Source organism: Lacerta agilis, chromosome 6, assembly GCF_009819535.1.
Source record: "Lacerta agilis isolate rLacAgi1 chromosome 6, rLacAgi1.pri, whole genome shotgun sequence".
In the NCBI taxonomy this organism is placed as follows: domain Eukaryota; kingdom Metazoa; phylum Chordata; class Lepidosauria; order Squamata; family Lacertidae; genus Lacerta; species Lacerta agilis.
In genome coordinates, this window is record NC_046317.1 from 30,748,535 (window position 1) to 30,772,539 (window position 24,005).

At 40.6% G+C, this 24,005-nt stretch overlaps 1 protein-coding gene across 3 annotated transcripts in view; it reads right to left on the reverse strand.

The window, feature by feature from the left end:
* The window catches only part of ST6GALNAC3 (ST6 N-acetylgalactosaminide alpha-2,6-sialyltransferase 3), a 254,469-nt gene extending 233,445 nt beyond the window's left edge, over nt 1-21,024 (reverse strand). For 2 of the 3 annotated variants that reach the window (XM_033151792.1, XM_033151790.1), the window contains exon 1: nt 15-256. In XM_033151792.1, the coding sequence (XP_033007683.1) occupies nt 15-32 (18 nt within the window). In that variant the 5' untranslated portion in view covers nt 33-256. Of the gene's footprint in view, nt 1-14; nt 257-21,005 lie in introns of those variants that run through there. The other variant, XM_033151791.1, reaches the window with a different exon arrangement.
* Nucleotides 21,025-24,005: the final 2,981 nt, after the last annotated feature.

Sequence of the window (24,005 nt, forward strand, 5' to 3'; positions counted from 1 at the left end):
AGATAGAGGTTTACCTTCAAAATGCAGGCCATGTTCTTCCCTAGCCTTCCTCAGCCCGCAAAGCAGAAGGAGATCTGCTTTGTGAGTAACAGATCCAGTCTGAGGCAGGAGGTTGGCCGGAGAGCTGCGGAGGGGTGCCCGTGCCTACATTCCTGGAGATCCAGAGAAGGAGCCACAATTCTTAAGATCCGTTAGTCATGTTAGTCTTTTCATGCCCTGTTTGTTCCACCCATCAGCTTCTGCCACTGGCTGCAAGCCAGCCCAGTACCTCCCCTCCGTCACATGACTGAGTTTGATTCATGGCTCTAGCTGGGGGATTTTTTTATTTTTTTTAATTTAAGAGGAAAAAGCTCAGTTGGATGCTCTCTCTGCCTTTACGATATGCGAAAGCAAATCTGCACTGTGCAGATGTTTTGGGTTTTAGAGAGTTGCTCATTAAATTTTCTTTCCGATAATTCCAGTATATTTATTTATTTATTTATTTAAAGGAACATTTCTACGCTGCTTTGGTGAGTTTACAAGCACAAGAGTGTTTCCCAGTTAAGAGATCACACACGCAGACACAAAAACACACATACACAAATCAGTCATCTGCAAACATTTATTAAATGCCACGCTGCAGTCTTTCCTCGTCTGGAGAACAAACTTTCCTTTGTCTGAAAGTCCTGCAGAACTGCCTGTGGTAGAAAGAGGCTCACTCAGTCCTGACTCAAAACACACACACACACACAAAACCACACACGCCGGATCGCTTTGTCCTGAGCGTGTCTCCTTGGATATGCTGCTGTTCTTACTGGAAAGAATACGTATATAAATCCCATTCCATTTGTTTCCAGGAAGCTCGGAAATATCCTTGGGAAATATATGGATAAATAAATGGAATTTATGGATAAATGGAATAAATAAATGGAATTCGTTTCCCAAGGATAGGTTCTGAGCTTCCTGGAAAGGCAAAGAAGTGAAACGGAAGTTATTCCATGATTTGCTTATGTTATCACCTAGCATTTAAGGTGAATCCAAACTGCTGTCTGCTCCACAAGTCTCTTTAAAAGAAAAAAAAAGTTCATTATTCGAGTCCTTTCTATTATTTGAAAATGCTCTAGGGAGACTTTTGCTGGGGGTGTCACACAGCTATGTGCTACCAGTGAGAAATAGCCTTGTGGGAGAAACATCCAAGCGAAATCTCTCAAGTAGAAAAACTTTGTTATTTATTAAATTTGGATACCACCTTCTGTAGATCACAGGGCAGTTCACAGCATATAAATACAAGCTTTTTTAAAAACAACAACAACACCACCACCAAACCAGAACATAGTGGGTAGGCTCCAATTCAAAGCACAACTCTGGTGCTGCCCAAAGGGTTGAGAATCCTAGGAGTTCCTCCCCACAAACACACACTTTTGAACTGCAGAGACACACATGCCCCCCAACTGGTTTTTTGTCGTTCTTTTTATTTATTCATATACATAAGAGTACATATCCTACACTCTCAGAAAATGTCATTGCGGTGAACATCAATATAAAAATCTTTTTGAAAATGATGGAAAGCATTACAGATTATCAAGAACCATGTGCCCAAAGCATACTCTCTGATGCACAGAACTGGTCACGTAGTTTTTCAGGCGCTAGTCACTATCTGGCTTTTTAAAAAATATAACTTGTCTTTGTTATTTATTTAATAAAATAATTCACATGGCACCTTTCATTTCAAGAAGAAATGCCAAGGCAGTTCACAAGCAATATCATGCAGTAAAATCAAACTCATTTGTCTATTATTATTATTATTATTATTATTATTATTATTATTATTAGTTCAAATATCCACCCTGAATAAAATAATGTTGCAAATTTAGTCGCACTAACCAGAAAAAGTGGAACCTGGTATTAATGGCCATGGCAATTCCCAGGTAAACAGGTACATTTTCAATAATGGGAGGGGATCCACAGTCATAACCTGCCTGATGTCCAGGGGGTGATCATTGCAAAAGGTAGGTGCCACCACAGAGAAGGCTCCATGGAGTAGGGCATGGCACAATGGTGCTCTTTCAGATAACCAAGTCCTGAAATGTCTAAGACATACAAGCACTAAGACCTTTAATTTGGCTCAATAGCTAACTGGTTGCCAGTGCAAACTCTTTCAGCGCAGCTGTAACATGTTCATGGTAGGAAGCCCCACTGAGCAACTTAGCAGCCACGTTCTGCTTCAGCTACAGATCTGAATTTACTCTTAAGGGCAACCTCACATACACTTTTTTTTAAAAAAAAGCATCCTAAAACAGATTAAATGTTCTAAAAACAGTTACAGTTAGAAACATTATTTCATTCAGTGATCTCATAGTTGCCGGGAACAGTATTCTTCAGCTGCCAAATGCCTGGGTAAAACATAAATGTTTCAAAATTCCTCCTGAAAGTTCATAATGCTAGAGACAAGCACACCTCACTAGGGAGGGCAATCCAGGAACAATAAACAAGAGCAGAAAAGGCCTGTCATGAGGCATCCCCTAGCGGTGGCACCACCAACAAAGTCTCAGTGCAAATGTTTATAACACATGGATAATAAATGACGTTAACGGTGCTGAGAATTGTAGCTTTGAAAACCACAGTGCCCAAAATCTGATGGAGCTTTAAATGTGCTTTATATGTATGGTGTTTACCAAGCCAGAACAGGAGGTCAGGCTTCCTGTTGGATCATTAGCCCAACCCAGGAGGTTCTCCTTGTCTTCTTAACATGCTGTGTGGGCCACACATCTGTATTCTAACTGTATTTTTGTTTGTGGTGACTTCTGAATCAGAGTGACTTCCCTAAACCAGGCTAAAATTCTAGTACTTACACATTGCAAGACAAAAAAAAAAAAAAAAAAAACTAAGAAAACTTTAATCTCTGGCCAAGAAGCCTGCCCAGGAAGCTACCCTGTTAATCTGTTTTTCAGGGATGGTGGTGCTGAAACAATATAAGAACAAACAGCGATAAAATCTTTATAATGTAAACCACAGCAATCCCCACCTAAATGACAGTGAACACTGGTTTTATTCAGAGGTTTAGGTCAGAGCTGTACTACTCAACCAATACAATTGTCCATCCTTTCTGATAATTTTTCTTTAATTAAAAAAAAGCTGTTTGTAAAGGTCTTCGGGGTCCTGTAGAGCCTAATGGTTATTATTGTTTACTCTCCATAAACACTAATAGGAGCTATTCGTAGCTTTATTAGGTCCCTTTACTGAAATTTATTAAGATCTCTCAAGGCATTGCAAACCAAACTGCCTAGAAACTACTGCAATTCCAACTTTCTTGAAATCAAAATACACAACATCCCATCAATGCAACTGGTTATAACATATGGATAAAGGTTTGTTAAAGGTTTGGTCTGATTTATGGCTTTTATTCCACTTTTTTTAAAAAAAAATAGAGCATAGGATGCATAGGATTAGTCACCATGACTTGACTTCAGAGATAATTCTTCATGCTTTCTGATTATTCTCCTAGTCCCACATTTGATGTTGTTATTGTGTATGCAGGCATGACATTTGTAGGTACACTTCATCACCCGCATTCTACCTAGTGAGCCTGCCCCCATGATCCCCATGAAGTTGGATATATTGTTCGGAAAGGGTTTAACTGTATTAAGTGTGCTTAAGCATCATTGATTTCACTGAAATATACTTGTGCAAAGCCATGCTATTGCCTGTTGTCCAAAGGCAATAATAACCTTAGTAATAATTTTCCTGGCTAGTGCTTGTATTCAAATAACTAAAATTTAGACCAGAGCAGTTTTCTGGCCACGCTGTGCGGATTCATTAACTGTAATGTTTCCGTCACAAGCATTAAACAATTGCTTGCCCTCAAGGGAGTTTTATTCTGCTATTTTCTCGTTTTACTACATTCTTTGATACTATATGTTGGTTTTCTCTTTTTTTATTTTTTAAGAAAGGTTGCATGAATAAACTGTTCCCTCATATGTGATTTAACTATGTCCCAAACAAGAGTCAGATCAACATATTCACTACCATGTAGTGGTTAGACGAGGGTCTGGAAAACCAGGCTTGAAATCCCTACTCAGTCATGAAGCTCACTGTGTGAGCTTGGCCAGTCACAGGGTGTGTGCCTAACCTACCTCACAGCGTTGTTGTGAGGCTGAAATGGGGTGGAGGAGAACCATGTATGTCACCATGAACTCTTTGGAGGAAAGGTGGGATATAAATATAACAATTAATATGAGACTGTATTGCTAAAATAAAGGAAAAGAACAGCTTCTTGCTTAGGTCTTGAAAACTCATTGGTTTTTTAAAGTTAGAGGTAGGTAGCCGTGTTGGTCTGCCATAGTCAAAACAAAAAAAAATAAAAAAAAATCCTTCTAGTGGCACCCTAGAGACCAACTAAGAAAGTTCTTGGTATGAGCTTTCGTGTGCATGCACACTTCTTCAGATACACTGAAACGGAAGTGGTTTTTAAAAGTTATTTTTAGTTTAGTGCAGTTATTTTTATACTTACATGTTGGCAAGTAAGTGGTATATAAACAAATAAACAATACTCATATTATAGAGATAATATTTACATATATTATAACCTTTAAGATTCTCTGTGTGATAAAAAGCAAGATTTATGCTTCCAACAGAATATGGCCCCTCCATGCATCTATTACAAATAGTTTACAAAAGAGGTTCCAAACGCCTTTGAAATTATAAGATGAGTTCCTTACTGTATTTCTATATTTAGCACATTTCCCACCAATACTTCATCATAAGAGATCTCAGAATGGGGTACAATCCATCAGAAATTCAAATTCAAACAAACACAATAAAAACTATTTCACAACTAGAGCTGACCAAGTGTTCAAAAATGTATCAAAAATGTTACTAAATAATCTACTGTAATTCCCAATTGATGGAAAAAATCCACATCCCCATTTAAAAGAACTTATCCTACTTTAGAATCAGTTATTTATAATAATCCTCTTCCCCATTATCTGAAGAAGAAGAAAAAGCAGTAGTATTAATTTCAGTAACTTCAAATATACTGTTATAACAATTAATCTTCATCTAGATAGTTCTGTTCTTCTGTAAAACTTCTTAGGGACAATTTGGATCTGTATCACAACTCTCTTGATTTGAACTAACTCCAGCAGCATAATATGTTATCAGAGAAGGATTTCAAAAAGTCTCTTCTGTTATCCTGAAATGAGTTTCCTATCTAAAGATTACATTAGGTTTTTCTTTTGATGTATTTGTTTAATCTCCATATGTTAAATGGGGTAAATCCTGCCACATTTAGATTTAAAGTAATTTAACTTTATCCCTATGTTCCCTCAGTTAAAAATAAATACTAGGGCTGTAGGGGGTGGGAGTTGAAAGAAGGTTTCACTCCCCTCTTTTTTTAATAATAATAATAATTTATATTTAAATAATAATAATCCCTGATTATAGTGGTTTGTTGTTGTTGTTTTTAATTACCTTACAGGGTTGTTGTTAAGAGTCATAATTATAGGTAAGACATGTGTAGAAATTTGAACACTTTGAAAGTGCTGTACAAATAAATCCTCAGTATTTGTTTAGTTAATATTATTTTGTTTGGTTGTTATTATTAATTAATAGCATTACTTAAGAACTGTGTGACAAGCAGATTGCAAGGCTTAGAAACATGGATACAGAGTGATGTTGAGATGCACCACCTGTGGTACTTCTGCCTGGGTGTTTTATACACCTCCAAATTTAAATTAAGCTAAACACAGGAAGAAATGTCTAAAGCATACTGCAGCTCTCAGTCAGACCATAGCTTTGATGCAAAAGATTCCCAGTTCCACCCTCTGGCATTGTTCAGGTTTTTAATTTTTTCTTTATTAACCTCTGAATTGCCCTCCTGCTTAAGGCTTTTTTTTAAAAAAAATATTCTCTCTTGCTTTTCCCTAGTTTTTGATGACTTTGATGCTGTTTTTTGTTTTCTCTTCTTACCAATAACTATACTGTGATGATATTTCTAGCTATTGCCAGTTCGTTGCTGATTTATGCTTTGGGCTTGTTATCTGGATTGCTCCAATTGGCAGTGGTGCCTGGCAAGGCAGAAGACAGGGGAGACTAACAGTAGGAGCTGGAGCCAATCGCATCCAGAGGCACCTCTTGATTGGCTGCAAGTAAACTGACAGTCAGGTGAGGATTGGCTTAAGGCAGACTGACATTGACAGGGCAGGGCTCCATTTGCCCCAATGGCCCAGTGATGTTTTACCTTAAAAGGACACATTCATAAAAGCACACATTTCATTCTGAGTTTAATTTCTTTCTCCATACCTGAGAGCAAGCCTCATTAAACAAAGGCTTCTGTATGTTTAATATTTGATTTTTGTGTGTGTGTGCGCGCGCTGTGTTGTTTGATGTTTTAATTTGTTGGAAGCTATCCAGAATGGCTCGGGCTACCCTGTCAGATGGGCGGCATATAAATAATACATTATTAAATTCTAATTATTCTGAAAAGATGCATAGGATTGGGCTTTCTGTGATAAAGGTATAAAATAGCTGATCAGCATTTTTTTGTAGGGGCCACATAAGCATCCTAGATGCCTTCCTGAAATGGGTGGCCTTTGCAGCCAATATCCTAAACAAAACACAGTGCTAAGTAGAGAAAATTCCATTTGAGATTTGCATTTCTTGAGTGATGTGAGGCATGGACGGGAACTCTACTGTTTTGGCAGCTGGCTGTTTGGATTAAATGACTGTTCCTACAGTCTATTTGCTTCAGTGTTCCTCTCAAAAGTTAGACATCAGAGAACCTAACTTCAGAGTGATGGTGTGTTACTTCTTTCTGAGGAAAGGATAGCTGGACCATGAATGCATAAAGAGCCTCCTTTGTTTCAAGACAGCGAAGAAATTTAATTATCAGCTAAGTCAGCCTCAGAATGTTCTGGTGTAGACTAAATTTCCATGACAATGCAAAATAATATATTTTTGCTATCGGGCTTCAAATTGCAACTAATAAAGCTGACCTGCTTAGAAAAACAGCTTGAAACAATGTATCTGATTATTTGGACATAATGTATTGTATCTGACCAAGTTATAGAGTAGTAGGTGCATTGCAATCAACAGACAAGTTAATAATGACTAACCTAGGTGCATTGATTCCAATGGTTCTGCTTTGAATATGACGTAATTGGATACAACCCATCTTGCTGGATGGAGTACCTTAAAGGTTAGGTTGTGTTCACATGCTATGTTTTGTGCAGTTTTTTTTGAGATAAAGGAAGCAGCCCTATATGTGAATATGACACATCGTTGTAAACATGTGAATAGCACAGTTACACTCATCAGAAAAGTGGTGCTCCCTATCAAGTATACAGAGCCAGTGTGGTGTAGTGGTTAAGAGCGGTAGACTTGTTATCTGGGGAACCGGGTTCGCGTCTCCACTCCTGCACATGCAGCTGCTGGGTGACCTTTGGCTAGTCACACTTCTCTGAAGTCTCTCAGCCCCACTCACCTCACAGAGTGTTTGTTGTGGGGGAGGAAGGGAAAGGAGAATGTTAGCTGCTTTGAGACTCCTTAGGGTAGTGATAAAGCGGGATATCAAATCCAAACTCTTCTTCCTATGTCATATGAAACCAAAGGAAAAATGCCGACTGACTGTCAGAGCGGGAGAAAATCATATGCAGTAGCTGGAAGCCTGAAAGGAAGCACTTTACACTGCAACATTTCTGTTGCAGACCTCCACTCTAATCATCATGTGCCATTAGAATGAATGGAAATTTCTCGTGTTAAGATGTGTATGAACTCAGAAACTTGGGCCATTCACATAATATGGTAAGAATACAGCCCTACTGGGAAAATAATAGTTTCCTTCACAGCTGGGAGGGTTAGAACCCCCGATTAATTCCACACTTCATCCTTATGAAAATTAGGTTGCAATCTTATACATACCAGGCAGTAAGTCCCATCTGATTCAACTGGACTTACTTCTGAGTAGGTGTGTTTAAGATTGTACCATTAGTTGCTTCATAAGTTGGAGATGTAAGTTTAAAAATATTCTGTAATTTTCTGAAGGCACTGAAGCATATCTGAATAAGCTCTTATTATTATTATTTTTTGAAACTCCCCAGTTTTCATCTTATCAAGATGTGACAGCAGTATGCCTAATGGTATGTTTTATGCTTCTGCACAGCACCGGCAATAACACATTTTATAGTTCAAGATGAACTTTTAGATAATTAGAATTGTAAAAAATAAAAGTAGCTTCCAAATTATTATTTTAAATAGCATTAGGAGAAGCATGGCGGCCGCAGAAACGTAAGCCTTGCTAAGAAAATGAAAGGCAAATCCTGCTTGAAACAGGGGTACTCAGCCTCATGTAGAGAGAGATTGTGCCTGTGACTGAATTTTCTTAGGAAGGAGAGATAGTTATGTAGCACAAGTACCTTCCACTTCAATACTTAAAAACCCATTTCCACCCATATTATTTTGTGTACACACATGGGATCTTCTCGGCTCCTTCTTCAAGTGATGACATGTGCTGAAATGTGCTCAGTGATCTAGGGCATCCCATGAGCCATAAAGGGCAATGGCGGCAACAACAACAACAATAATTGTGTAGCAGAGTGGACCCCAACTTTTATTGCCAATGAACCCATCAGGAACTCTGCATCCTCCATGGCATATCTAACTAATCTTGTAGTCCCTAAGCATTGGAGGGCTTTTACCCTGGCACAATGTCTTGCCCTCCCCTCGGCTGTTATTGAAGTTCGATATAGGAAGATTGCTTACTCGGAGAGACAATGCCCCTGTGATTCTGGACAAATAGAAACAATAGAGCATGTGCTTCTCCAGTGCCTATATTATAGAGACATTTGTATTAGCCTCATCTCCCCACTACTCCATAAGTACCCAAGGCGCACAGGACAATTCTATACCTCCCTGCTGCTTTCAGATTCCAACCCTGCTACAACATACATTGCTGCCAGGTTCTGCATAGCAGCGTTCAAAATTCATCGGATGATGACCTGTGCCACAAACTAGATTTAATGAACACTCATATCAGAGTGCTCTGTAAATTGATAGCCATAGCCTTTTATATACTAACCTTTTGTGCTCTTCTGCATCCGTTTAATGCTCCTAACCCTTCTTTTAGATTCTTTTAACCTCTTTTAGATTCTTACAGTCTTTCATATATACCTTCTGTTTTAATAATTTTAGCTTCCCAAAACGTTTTACAGATTTTAAATGATTGTTCCCCACCCTCCTTATGCTGGTCTATGACCGTAATAAAGATTTGATTCAGTCAGTGAGTGTAGCAGAGTGTTGTACTAGGACCAGGGGGCAGGGCAAGATTCAAGTTCCATTCAACCATGAAACTCACTGGGTCACCTTGGACTGATCACTTTAGGATTTTAATGATTCATTAGCCCGCCCTTCATCATAGGAACTCAGAGCGGTTCACAGAATAAAAAAGGATAAAAACAAGTAAGTAAGTAAAATAGAACAGCAAAACAATAACTTCCCCCTTCCCAAAGACACATGTAAAAGGCTGTAGAATATTAATCAGCCCAAGACCGGGTTGAGCACCCCTTCAAATTCCTTGGATAAAAGTTAGAAGAGAAATGTCAAGAACTAAATAAGGAAAAGTCTTCCATGGGGCCTTCATGATCAATGTGAGATGATATGCTGGGGGTAGGGGGCAGGTACATGGGCCCAAAACAAACTTGGATCCTCGGGTAGGCTAACCAAGGGAAGCTCACAAATGGAAAGTTTCCTGCCCTGTCACCTCCTCAGAAGCCCACACAGTCCTGCCCGTGTTATTCAGGAGGGTCCCCGACCCTGCAGAGAAACTCTTTGGGACACATATGGGAAAAGAAGGACGGGAAACTTTCCTTCTGTGAACTTTCTTAAGTTAACTTCCTGCCAATGAACTACCAGTCTAAGTTCAAGGTGCTGGCTGTGCACCTTGGACCCAGGATACCTGAAAGATAATCTCTCCCTTTATATACCCAGTCAAAAACTGTGCTGTGCAGATGCCATCTTATCATGATGTCCATTCCACACACTGTAGGAATCGGGCCTTTCGTGTTGCAGGTGCTGTCTCTGTTGTATTTTCAGCACCTAGAGAACTTCCTCATTCAACAAACCTTCCGAGTTGAAATCGTTCCCATTCTAGATGACTAGATGACCCTCACGGTCTCTTCCAACTCTACAATTCTGTGATTTGATTATATGGACCACTTTAGCAGCACAATGAGGCATTTTGATGCCCATAGTTTCCTTCTACTGGTGGTGAATGCCAGCAGCATTTAAGGCAAATCAGAGCCACTGAGAAACAAGGAGGTGGTATCAGCATGCTCTGGGGAAAACCCTTGGTTTTCAGAAGTACAAAAATGTCTCTTTTAAAGGCATACGAGAGCAAAATATTCAAACGAAATAGAACAGCCCAATAAGTAGCCATGGGCTGTAGACTGACTGTTAGGAAGGAAATGTAACTTGTCACTGAACACGCTGCAACATTTTGCTGCAGGCCTCACCTGTTGTATACACCTGACAAATCATAAAATAAGAATTTTGTTTAAAACCCTATTTGACCAGAAACCATAGTGGGATGGGGGTGGGGGTAGATGTGTGTAGCCCCAGGCAAAGATAGCCCTACATACTGCCTTTAAGCGTCTGAAAAACTATCATTTCTGAAATAACACTGCCTAACTTACTCTGTTGGACAGAGCTTTGCTTCAGGCAATTTCTTCAAGGCCTTTCTGGTCTCATCTGTGTGGCTTTGGGTGCATTTGCACACTCACTACTCACATCTGTTTCTGTGTTTCTAACCTGAATTCAGAGATGTATAGTGGCAAAGCATCAGTCTTTCAAGAAAGACAGGATACAAAGCCAGCAATGCGTAATTATAGTGTTAAACGTTGCCACAGTTGTTATGGGTTGGATCTAAGACTCTACCCTGTAGCTTGTTTATGTGATTACTTTCATTTTCTTAGTAGCAGTTAGCAGTGATGGACAAGTCCATTGATTTAAGTAGCTCTCCTCTCACAGTGCAATCCTATGCACGTCTCTTTGGAAGCAAGCAACATTGCTTTCTGTGGGACTTACTCTCTGGTAAATGAGTATAGGATTATAGTTCTAGTTGAATACAGTCGTACCTTGGTTGATGAACGCCTAGCGACTCGAACGTTTTGGCTCCCAAACACCGCAAACCCGGAAGTGAGTGCTCCGGTTTGCGAACGTTCTTTGGAATCTGAATGTCTGACATGGCTTCCGTGGCTTCCGATTGGCTGCAGGAGCTTCCTGCAGCCAATCAGAAGCTGTGCCTTGGTTTCTGAACTTTTTGGAAGTCAAACAGACTTCTGGAACGGATTCCGTTCGACTTCTGAGGTACCAATGTACTACCAATAAACACCTTTCCACTTCTCTTTGTGCTTTACAAAATTTTGCTTTATGCACTAGAAAAGTAATTAACAGCCAAATAGCCAAAAATGTGCTGGTTCAGAAATCGCATCAAATCATGTTTTGGTCTTTCATGTTTTGGCAGAGTTTGAACTGGGTTTATAGTCCTGGATTGTAGATAACCTATGCTTCCTCAAATCATAATTTAACCCAGTTCAGACAAAATTGCAAGCTAAACTGAAGTGAAGGGAGAAAGAGAGAAGAGTGTGCAAGAGAAGGAAATGTGGGGGGGGGGGTGTAGGAAGGTCAGCATGGGACTGATTCTTATTGTCTGAAAACATAGTTCTGCCATTAGGTTTGACCCAAAACACAGCCTGACTCACTGTAGCCCAAGCAATGTTATTTCTAACTCTCCCACAAAGAGCATTTTTAACAGTTTCAGAATAATGCATGAAAATGAAGCTATATTGCACAGTCATGCATTAGTAAAAAAAATACAATTTTTAAATTATATATATATTTAAAATGCTTAGTTGTATATATATGCCGTTAATTCTGTCCCATTTAAAACAAACAAACAAACAAACCACCTCTCAGAACAAGGACATTGGCAGCGTCAATAGTTTCTGCAAGGAAAAGCTGGCTTCCAGTTGGAAAGGTAAACTGCACAGGCGGACTGAATGACATCTAATTTAACCAGAATGGCATCAGGGTGGAATTGATAGGTGGAAAGCCGACACATTTCTGTCCAATCACATTTGCAAATGGAGACAGAAATGACAAGCATTATCCTAAGGTGCAATGTTGTTGTTTTAATGCAGCCCCAGGAGAAGGTGCCTGAGGAATGTCAGCCCAGACCTGTGAGTCTTCAGAGCTGACTCACGGGGCCCATGAGTGACTTCAGTGACATTTACATTCCTGTAATGTGGCTGCTTTATTTTTCTTTGCTTTACAGAACGCTGTTTTCATTTCCATTGCTCAGAGCTTTTTTTTTTTATCTACCCAGGACAAACACCATTGCACACACAAAGCTTACAGCAAAGAGAAAGAATGCTAATGCCAAATTCAAACTCTACCATTATTAATTATTATTATATTATTATTATTACTATTATTATTATTATTATTATATGCACAGACAAGGCCAAGCTGGCTGACCAAGCGACCACCTGCAGCAATATTTTTAGCAGTGGGTGGTTGTCAGGGCTTGTCAGGATCAGACGCAAATGGCACCACTCAAAACAATCCAGTGTATGGGTTCCAAAGCTACTTCTTGTGGGGGGGAATGGGTCAATCAGTAGGCATACCCATATTCCTGCTTTATTTTTTGGGAAGTAGCCACTTGACATTGGTAGGCAAAGGCACATTGGCAGAAGCAATAGTGGACAGGCTTGCAGATGACTGGCTATAGGTTGCAGATAGCTAACAGGTGGATGGATGGCTCTGCCGCCATTCCTGATCTGCCACCCGAGTCCAGGGGCTCACCTGGGCTCATAGTAGAGCTGGGGCTGTTGGTTTTCCCAGTCACTTGATTCCTCCAGTGCTGATTGGCTGCAGCTTTCCTTACTGCTGCCAGCAGGGGATGATGGAGCTGCAAGTCTCAGGTCATCTAGTTTCTTCGTGACTCGGAAAATTAAGTAGGTGGGCAGCGGCTCCTGCTTTGAGTCTGCTGTGGCTGGCAGACTGCCATCTAGTCTAACAAGTGGGCCTTTTCCACAGCTGCATCAGCCCTCTGCAACACGCTCCCCTGTGCAATCCAATAAGCATCAACTGTGACATGTTTCAGATGCCTATTAAAAATACATTTGTTAATTTGGGCATTTCATGACTGTTGATTTTTAAAAAATTGAACTGCTCTGTGTTTTGCTTCAGTGTACTGATTCTGGATTTTTATTGGGATATTGACAGGATGTACTTTGTTCTATCTTAATTTCGTAATTTCGTGATCTTTGCTTTCTACATTTCGGAGGGTCACATGACAGTGGTCAGTGGGGCCTGAGGCAAATGTGAGCAGAACAACCTTTGCACAGTAGGCCAGTTTCTACACACAGCCCTCTATGTCCTCCATGCAAACAAGAGGCTCTATCAGAGTTGAAGGACACATTGTGGGCAGGGAAATCACTTGGGGTGCAAGGCAAGGCAAGTGAGAAATGTATGACCAGGGGAGACCTCTAAGGGCCACAAAAGAGGCCATATGCAGTTCCTGGGACCTGAGAGACCCTGGACTAGAAACTGGTTCAATAAACCAATAACATTGCCAGGGATCATGTGATCTAACCACCTGAGGCAACCAATATTTCACCAGCTATACTGGCTGCATAGCTTTGTTGCATTGTCACCATTTTCCCCACTGCCTCATTGCACAACTTCCTTGCTTCATTTTTGCATCCAGTTGTATTTTTTCTGCATGTGTACACTGATTTAAAAGTCATCCCCTCTCTACTGGGAATTGCCATGTTGAAACTCATAATTCTAAGCATCCTTGTCAAACTATAATCCCCAGGATGTTGGGTGGGTTTGTTTGGTTTTTTGGTGTTTTTTTTTTTTTAAAGACGGGCAGGAAGAAGCCACAACAGTTGCACTGGTATAAAACTAAAACGAGGCTGTGCACACATTACAGACTCAAAATGCAGCTAGGTTGTTCAAAATGCAGTATTTTATAAGAAACAACAGGATAAATGCATGGATGCAACTAACATATTGCATACATGGCTTTGCAAACCAGTGGATGCAGGAGTGTACGCACAGCCTAAGCCTGTAGTTTAGATATGCCCTTAGACATTTTGAAAGAGCCTTAAAAGGATGCAGCAGATGTCCTTTCAATTAGGAATGTGTGTAATTAGTACCTTTAGGGAGCATGCCAATCAGGCAGATTCTCAAAAGTTTTCATTAACTCATGACTAACTACTTGCATTCAATTAAGAAGGCACCGCTCAGTGGAAAAAAGTTTCACTTTGAAGTCTCCTGCAGTTTGCTTCCTTTCAGCCTTGGTTAACTGAGCAAAGGCTGCGCACAGCATGTTGCATCCTTCACCGGGAGCCCCAGAGACACTGCAGAGGAGCCTCATTTGCATCGACAAAAAAGGGAATAAGGGCATTGCTGAAATACAGCAGCTAATTCATTCTGAATCAGGACAGCAGCTTCGTTTGTAGGCACTTCCAATTCCCAGGGCATTCTGTGGCTTTGACTAAAGGTCTCATTGGAGATGCTCTTTGAAGGGAAAATGCATGCCACCTTGTTAGCTTAAGCAACACCAGGAGGCATTGGGTCAGATTTCCACAGCAGAGATTGTGCAGAACCGTAGCTTAAACGTATGTGGATATTGCAAGCAGAAACTCTGTGCATTGTTATTATCCAGTTGATTTAAATGAGGATAAGAAGCAGTTAGTGGCTGCTAAAGATACTGTAGTTCGATTCTGTTAATTTTACCCTTTTCTCCTTGACAACTAGTCTGTCATTGAGGTATAATGTTGATATTATTGATGCTGGATACTGGCAAGTGGCTTGTTGGTATGTTTCATCCTCAAGTAAACTTTTCATATGTTTCAAATAAATTGTAGCTGTTGGAATATCAATGGCATATGACAGCATATTATTTTCATATATATTTTTGGTTCTATTTCACTTAAGTTGTCTTCTGTAAACCACTTTGAGCACTATGTACTTGTGCACAGTGTAGTATATAAATGAACCAGATCATGGCTTTGAACTCTGATCATTTGCTTAGATTGGTAATGTTTCTTTTATTTTAATGCCTCATTGCGGTATTATTAATTTTACTATTCCACAGGAGTCACTGTAAAAGCTTTGTCATTCCACAGTCTTCTATTGTTCTATTCTGAGCTTTTGCTCTGAAACACTCACCTTCTGATCAGCACTGCTGATTTCCCACAATATCTACAAGGATAAGTTTCAGCCAATTCCATGTAGTCTTCTGCCAACAATGTAGGGGTTGGGGCTGGAGGAATGGAAGAATGGAAGAAGCAGTACACCATCACAAGGTGCCAAGCAGCGCAACAAGGAGAGATCAAATCTTTGGTTCAGAGAGTGAGTTGAACACTCACTTCATACTGTAAAGGACCCCTGACAGTTAAGTCCAGTCGCAGATGACTCTGGGGTTGTGGCGCTCATCTCGCTTTACATGCCGAGGAAGCTGGCGTTTGTCCACAGACAGCTTCCGGGTGATGTGTCATCTTCCCACCTATTTATCTACTTGCTCTTTTTGGCGTGCTTCCGAACTGCTAGGTTGGCAGGAGCTGGGACCGAGCAACGGGAGCTCACCTCGTCGCAGGGATTCAAACCGCCGACCTTCTGATCAGCAAGCCCAAGAGGCTCAGTAGAAGCAACTTAATGGTGTTTTGAAACTTAGTTTGTAATGGCTCCCCCAAACTCCTTTCATAGAACCAGCACCCCATCCATGATTGAATATCTGGATTCTGTGATTTCATGTCTTGGTGCTATGCAATTTCTACTTTCATTTTAATGAAAAGAGCACAATGGATGAATTCATGCAACCAGAGCAAAAGGAAACTAAGAAGAGGAGCATGAAAATCAGGCGTTATTCTCTCTGTGCATTTCTAGAAGGCTCTTCACTCGTGCTGGTGACAGAACAAGAAAGCTGTTTGTAGACGCTGTTGTGACTCAACTAAGTCCAAAGACAGAAAATAGTTGCTTCTTTTCCTTTGAGCAGAAGGCAGCTTGAAAAAAGGACTGCCTGCTTGTGATGTGCAAATGAATTTTGCTTTTGCCTCTGGTGAACGGGGTTTGCAAGTTTTGGCAATTTTTTTCAAAACCCTACAAATGCAAATGTGGAGTCTACAGAAGCATGTGTATACCCCAATATGTGGTGCTTCTCTCAAGCTACCTGTAATTATTTCCAAAAGTAATATTTATAAAGAAATGTATAATGCTGTCATATAGGCCTACTGAGACCATTAGTCCACCTAACAAGATTTTCTTTTTTTGGTTGGTAAAGTCTTTTGTGTCCCCAGGTAAACAAAAACATTTTTCTAGTGCTTATTATCTTTCTTTAACCAGCAATACTGAATAGACACTGGGAGCTTCTGAATAGACACTACAACTGAACTAAGGACTTTCCTAGTTGTCTGCCTCTGTCCCCGTTTCAGACTTTAGCAGAAAGGAAGGTGGCCTGCAACATAATGGAGAAAGCTGCCTGATTTGAATGGTAATATACTGCTGCACTCAAATAGCTTGTCATGTGGTGACAACTGCCACACGGAAGACTTGTTTTCCTTTTCCTTCCTCTCTGGGTCTTTTGGCTCCCAAGAGGTAATGAAAGAAAGTTGGACTCAAGGGAGAATACGTTTTTCTCCTCAACAACCAAAGTGAGAGTGAAGTTCCACATTTTGAGTTTTGTGGTTTCCCCCGCTGGAATACGCCACATGGGATTTCTCTCCTCACATGACAGAGCAGGAGTGTATGTAGCCTTCCTGATCAGATTTAGCTTTGACAGTTTGAGACTCCCTCTTCGCTTTCAAGGACTCCCTGGAGTTCATACACACCCTTGGCCCATCTTAGTCCACAGCACTTTTCTTCAGGCTTTCGGCCCTGACTTGTCAAAGGCTCCTCTCTACATTTCAGCTCCCACCCTCTTATCCAGGCTCAGTGTTTTTAGCTTCTATATAGGAGTTTTATCGCCGTCCACTTAATCAAGGTTTGGGGAGTTAAACTGTGCCAAACACTGAACCCCTGGATTTGGCTTATGTTAAATATACCTATAGAACACTATGTGTATAACAAAATAAGTTGATACATCGGTGCTGCCACACTATGAATCTGATTCTTTCCCCCGCAAAAAAAAAAAAAAACTGGCCGAACCCCACTTATCCAGACAGAGGAATCACCCACACACAGCTTGTTGGGAAATAAGCTTCAAGTTATTGGCTTTCATCCTATCCGTTACCACTGACAGGCACCTGTCTAGCATACCACCCACCGCACCTGAATACAGATTAAAAGCAGAAACAGAGTAGGGTGTTGTATACCACACATTTATGGCACCATGCAGATATCAAAGAGCACTCAGTATAGCTCTGAAAATCTGATTATGTCAGTTCTATGAGCCGAATACAAACCCCTCTTAATGGGTACATCACATAACCCACCCTCCCCACTCATGCCAAACTTCTCACTACTCATGATACCTTACTTGCCCCCAATCCTTCCCTGCTTTCCATAACTGATCTAATTAAGCCTTCTCGGGAGCCTAAAGAAGTTAGTTTGCAACAGTTTAATAAAAAATACCCAGCCCTCCACAGTAACCGCCAAAATGACCATCCGCCCCCAACGAAAGGCCTGATTTCTCTGCAAACCTCAGTAGAGTAGCTTGCCTAACACTTCCTGTTGAGTCAAGGCTTCCCAAAATGCACATATCAGGACATTCCACATAAGCTTGCCAGAATTAATTTACATGTTTTGGATTGTACTCAGCAGACTTCTCACTTGTGGCAGCCTTTCCTTACAGATCTCACCAGGGTCTCCTCTCTCGATCGCTTCTCCCCATCATTTATGTGGAGAGTTGAATATTGCCTGTCCTTCACCAAGACCCACAGACCCACACAGTTTTGATATTGCTCACTTTCATTTTGAACACCGCTACAAAGCACTTAGAAACCACAAGCCAGCAATCGAGTGAGAAAGTAATTACCGTATTTTCCAGTGTATAAGACGACTGGGCATATAAGACGACACCCAACTTTTCCAGTTAAAATATAGAGTTTGAGATATACTCGACCACAGATTCTCCACCCGGCGTATAAGACGACCCCCGACTTTTGAGAAGATTTTCCTGGATTAAAAAGTAGTCTTATACGCCAGAATATACAGTATTTTTTAAAACAACAACAACAACACACAAAACCTTTTAACTAATTTCCCCCCAGTTTTTATTTTATTTTTGACACAGTTTTATACCCCTCTGGGATTTGGATAAGAATCCATTTATTTATTGCAATATTTCTTTTTAAAAAGTAAATCATTATCATTGAATGTGTCTGTGTATATATATATGTTTGTTTATGTGTGTGTATATACATACCATAACATGCATTTTATACCTTTTTAAAGTTGTTGTCATTCTCAGCACTCTTTTGTATTCCTGTATCATTTTGTGTATATTCTCTAGAATGTTTTTGTTTTAGTCCCAATAATGTCAGAAAACTGTGAGTAGCCACTACACACAAATATCTTCCCATGTGGGACAACCCCTCAGACCTTTCTTTTTTCAAGCAGCAACCATGCTGCAAAGTAATGGTCTGGCCTGCTTCTTAAGCCACTGGACTCCCTGCGTTTATTGTGCAGATAGTGGTGATTTTGGTTCAATCTAACACTTTAGTCAATTCCAGCCATGATCTTTTCTCTCCCCCGTTTACATCCCAAACAAGAATCTTATTTTCCAATCAATGCACACACCCAGACATCACATAATGGTGACCCTGCCGGGATGACACCCCGCCCCCCCCCCCCAGTAAGCAACTCTTGTTAGCTACAAGCAATTTGGAGTTTTCCTGTTTATTTCAGCAATCCTAATCACATCTGTATTGTTGGCTGTGTTTGTTCACAAACGAATGAGCATGGTGGTTAAGAAGCAAGCATGGTAGGATTTCACGCTGGCTACTGCTGTTGTATATTATATTTGTCCATAATTCACACAATTTCTGGGAGGCAGAAAAACAGCCTTTCGCCAAGTATGTATTTTTCATGGGCACTCTCCAGAAACAATAATTTATAAGCAAATGTTTGTTTCTTTTACAGCCCTCCTATGGTATTCCGGTGTCATAATTTATCGCAGGGCTTTCTAAGTCAGCCCCAATGAAATAAAAGATCATTAGAAGAAACAACAAAACTTTTGTTCTGGCAAAACCAGTAAGAAGATTTCCTGCAGTACACATGCTGGCTAAATTAATTCTAGAACTAATGCACTAGGGGTATTTTATGTCCACAGGTCATAAAATCTGCCAACATTTGAAGCCAAGAGGAACAGAATCTGAATAAGGTGACAGCCACAACTTACATTAGAATTTGTTTACCAGCTATTATACCAATTTTATGAACTACATGCATAGCTGCAGCCTCTTTAACAAACTTGAAAATGACTCTAGTCTTTTTCAATCACAGGGATGCCAACAAGTGAGCATAAGGAGTTCATAGACCATGTCCAAGCCAGCAGTGGACCCAGACTCTTTGCTCTCATTTTGTAAAAAGGAAGTCAGCAAGAAATCTAAACATGGAAGCATCTAGAAAGCAAAACGTGGAGGCAAGCTTCTAAGAATCCTCTGTTGCTAAGGTCGCTTAATCAATCACTGTTGCTAAGAAACCAGAGGAAGAAATGCTGGGATTCAGGATGGGAGGGGTGCCTCCCAAAACAGAAGAAATCAGAACTATGAACTGTCACAGTTAAAGCAAGGGGGGGGGGGTTTCTGGCTTTTTGCATGCTTTTTTTTTTCTTTACATCATCTGTATTTGTGGATGAATATTTGTATATTGCTTTTTCTCTCAGGAACTTGAGATTGCGTACATTATCCTCCCCTCCCACTTTATATCTTTGTAACAGCCCTGTGATATAAGCTGGACTAAGTTAATATATCTACATAAGCAGCAGTTCTTGCCTGTAAAGGGGGGGTGGTGGATGCAGGGGCCCCAATCCTCATACAATGTACCATTGCCATATTTTCTCCCTGTACCCCTCCCTCTTGCGCATTCTCTGTCTGTCTGTCTGTCTCTCACGCACATATGTTCCGTTCCATTTCATTCACTTCAGTGGAACAGGGCACCTGTGATGTATATGGCATAAGCATGGAGGGGATGGAATGTTCAAATGGGAATGATTCCTCCAGCCAGAATATTAGATTGGCAGAAACACAAAACAAAAGCCTCTGAAACGCTGCCTGCACTCTGGAATGTCTTCCCTTAAAGAGGCCTGGTTAAATTCTGCCCTCCAGGATTTTGGGACCTTTCTTCATAAATCAACTTTTTAAGCTTCTCTTAGAGAACTCATTTACTGCTGTAATATTTTGTTTTTCAATGTTGACTCTGCTTGTGCTCATCTATAAGATGTTTGTGTTTTAGCAGTATTTTAACTGTGTTTTAAACATTTTCTTGGGCTTGAAATGGACCCTGGGAAAGTTCCTGCTTTACACTCACCCATACCCATTTTCCTCTTCAAAAGCCTTGGCAGGTTATGCCCTTGGATATTTTGTTTTAAGATCTCTCCCCTTTGTTTGTTCTCGCTTTATACCCACTCACAGTGCAATCCTCATCATATTTACTTCGTTGCACCTTACTGCCTAATAAGTGTATTTAGGACTGCAGCCTTAATATGTCAGTGGTAGTGGAGCTCAAGTCAATTCAGGTTTACGCCAGAACCTGTGGAGCTTCTTTTTGTGCCTGGGTACATTACGAGTGTGACAGACAGACAGCTAAGCGTTCCTGTTTGGGTCCTATGGGACTTAGGAGGGATTAAAATGGGCAAATACTAGTAAGCCAATTTTCTTTAACTGGAACTGTACATACATATGTAATTATGTACCGAGTACGTAGAATACAGCAAATGCTCCTAAACAGCAATTTGTTTAAAAGATTAACAAAGCAACAGTCCCCGTGACAATTATAGAGAGTAAAATAAAACATTTTTTTACTTGCAAACTTTGTAGTCAGTCCAAGTGGTTCTCTAATTTCCAGAGGTGCTGGACACTTCAGAGATGATCCTTTGCAAATATTTTCAGTCCCAAAGCGGCAGAACAACTGCAGCAAGTGGCTGTGTGGAGGACCTACACCTGCAAGTATAATCCAAGGATAACAAATTATAACATATACAATGCCAGATATACAAAAGGGGGGGAGGGTTCCCCACCCCCTTGCTAATTAACCACACAGTTACATAAATTAAGTTTATGTAAATTTAGGCATGCATTTACATAAATTAAAATGACCTTATGCAGACTGATAAGAGCCCAGAAATATTATCAAGTTCTTGATAATAATCCACTGAGGGACTCACCCTTTACAGTACCAAACCAACTCATTCATGGGGGATATATTAGCAAGACCCATCTAAGTCAGAACTAGAACACAGGAACCACACAAATTAGGAGCCAAGCTTTAGAAGTGCTCTTGCACACAGTCATATTTCAAAAACTGCCAAGGAGATGCTCATTTCAATAGAAAAAAATGGGCAAAGAATAAAAAGGAGTGCCTAGTTCCAGAACTAAATACAGTACTATTTGGACTTTCTCTGGAGAGGAAAAGTTCTAGTTGCTATTTGGAAAGAAGATGCTAACATCTGGACCATTATTCAGAGTGAGGCAAGCTGCTTAAGATTAAGTACCTAATAATAAAAGAAACCACAAATGTGTCTAGGGGAAAAGCAGCTGTCTTGGAATCTCTGGCAGCCCCAACCTTGCACATGTTTTATAGTGCTGAGAGGAGACTACAAAATCCTGCCATTTATGTAAAGGTTTAACGTTTCCTTGTTGAGATTCCTTCTGTCACTATAGCCCAATTTCTCTTTGGGATTTGGGACACAGGCCTCATTTTTGCACTTTGAATCCTCAAATACAATTCTGTCAGCATAATTCTCCAGTCTCCTGCAGTCTTGAAGATTTGTCTGGTACAGAAGTTCATCTCCAGTTCGCCATGGTGACCTCAGGGAACATATTCAATATTTCATTGTTAACTTCATTTTAGACTGGAAGCTTGGAAACTCAATTCGACAGCAGTGAGCTGAACCAGTTTCAGGCAGAACTATATACGCTATTCAGACCTTGCAGGTAACCTTGAGCTGTCTGTTGCTTCCTGAGAAAGTGAAGGAGTCCAACATGCTTCTAAGCTGTTATACTTTGTTAGCCTCAGAATCAGCTCAAATGCGAAAGCAATGATCTGTATGCAGTTTTCCATAGCAAACCCCTGCCATATATTATAGAAGATATGTATTCTCAGCTTTAAGGGCAGCAAGAGTGTTTTTAGATATCACAAAAGCTGTTTGAAAGCAGTTATGGATCTTGCACGGAACAGGAAACACTGTTCAGATCTACGGATTCAAAAATTCTCCCACTGAGTCAGAATGAAACACCACTAGCATAACAATCTGTCTCCAGCACAGTTAATGAAGCTGTGGCCAGTTTCAACCTATTTCTGTCTCCTGGTCTGTTACTTGGTTTTGCATCCTTGCCTAGCCCTTGCCTGGGGCCACTAGGACAACTGCCTTTCAACCATGAATCACCCAGCAATTTGCCTACAAACCTGCAGATTGCAAATATGATGCTGAAAGTATCTTACCCTTCTCCTTCTAGTACCACAAAGTGTATTTCAAACTGCAGCCCTGAACATTTTCTACAAAGGATATCCTGTCTGCAGAGGCAGACTTTGGTCTTTGAAATTTCTGTGGCACCCTTTGCAAGGCCAAAATTTGGCACCCCCTGCCTCTCGTCTTCCATTCTGCTCAATTCACTACATAGTAGTTGCAGTGCCCTGTAGCATCCCCTGGGCTTGGCACCCAATGCAGCAGAACTAGTCACACAGACCTAAATCCACCTCTGCTGTTTGCCCTGTCCATTCCCAAACACCAAGCTGATGTGTTGTTCCGTAACTCACCACAGCCAGCACTATGAGAACATGGCAAATTTTACGGCATTGATAAAAGATACAAATTTAGAAGAATAGAAACCATTTCTAGTCTATATATAAAAAGTTATTTGTCAAGCAACAAATGTAATTTTCTATATGGAAAGAGAATTAAGTATTACGTAAAAGAAAACACAGTAGTTAACTGAGCTTTGTTTTCTGTATGTTTAAGCCATAGCTTCAAGAGCACTCAATAAGGCATTTAACCCTGCTTTTTAAGTTCACTCCTAATAAAACAGGGATAGTTTTAAGAATTCAGCAAACTAAATGAACCATCTATTTCAGGGGTCGGCAAGGTTTACCTCGCCTGGGCCGGTTCACTCCAGTGGAGATCCCTCCGTGGGCTGGAATGCGTGTCTGTGCAGACCGGCATCTGCGCAGACGCAGTTTCTAGCATCTGCGTGTGTGCAGACACGATTTCAGCATCACGGAAGCGAGTCCCCATGCCACGCCAGTTTAGTGCAGCGTGCGGGGACTTGCTGAGTGGGCAGCTCAGTTCAGGGACGGCTCGTGGGCTGGTTAAACGACCCTTGTTGGTAGCTTGTGGCCCATGGGCCTTAGGTTGCAGACCACTGGTCTATTTACTCACACGGTTCTCCTTGAAGGATGAATTGCTTTTACATTGCTGTGAAGACATGGAGTATCAGGTTGTTACTTCCATCCATGTCCCATCCCCAGGATCTCTTATGGTGGCAAGAATTTATGGCTTCAAATCTCCTTTTACTTTTAGCTCATACTACATGTGGATGGGGTTGCAAATTCTACAGGTTAACAAGAGATCACAGGGATCACCAGCTGAGTTTACACCATAAGCTGCCTTGGATAAACATAAGGAATGCTTCAATCTCCCAAAAAGCATTCCAAGAAAAGAATTCAATTCTCCCTCAAACTGGATCAACAGATCTTTTAATCTGCTACCAGTTTGCTTCTATGACACATAAGGAAATGCTTTCTACATGGGGGTAACTTGTTGCATTAAAATGGACACACATTCATCTATTGCCTGTGCTGAGCAA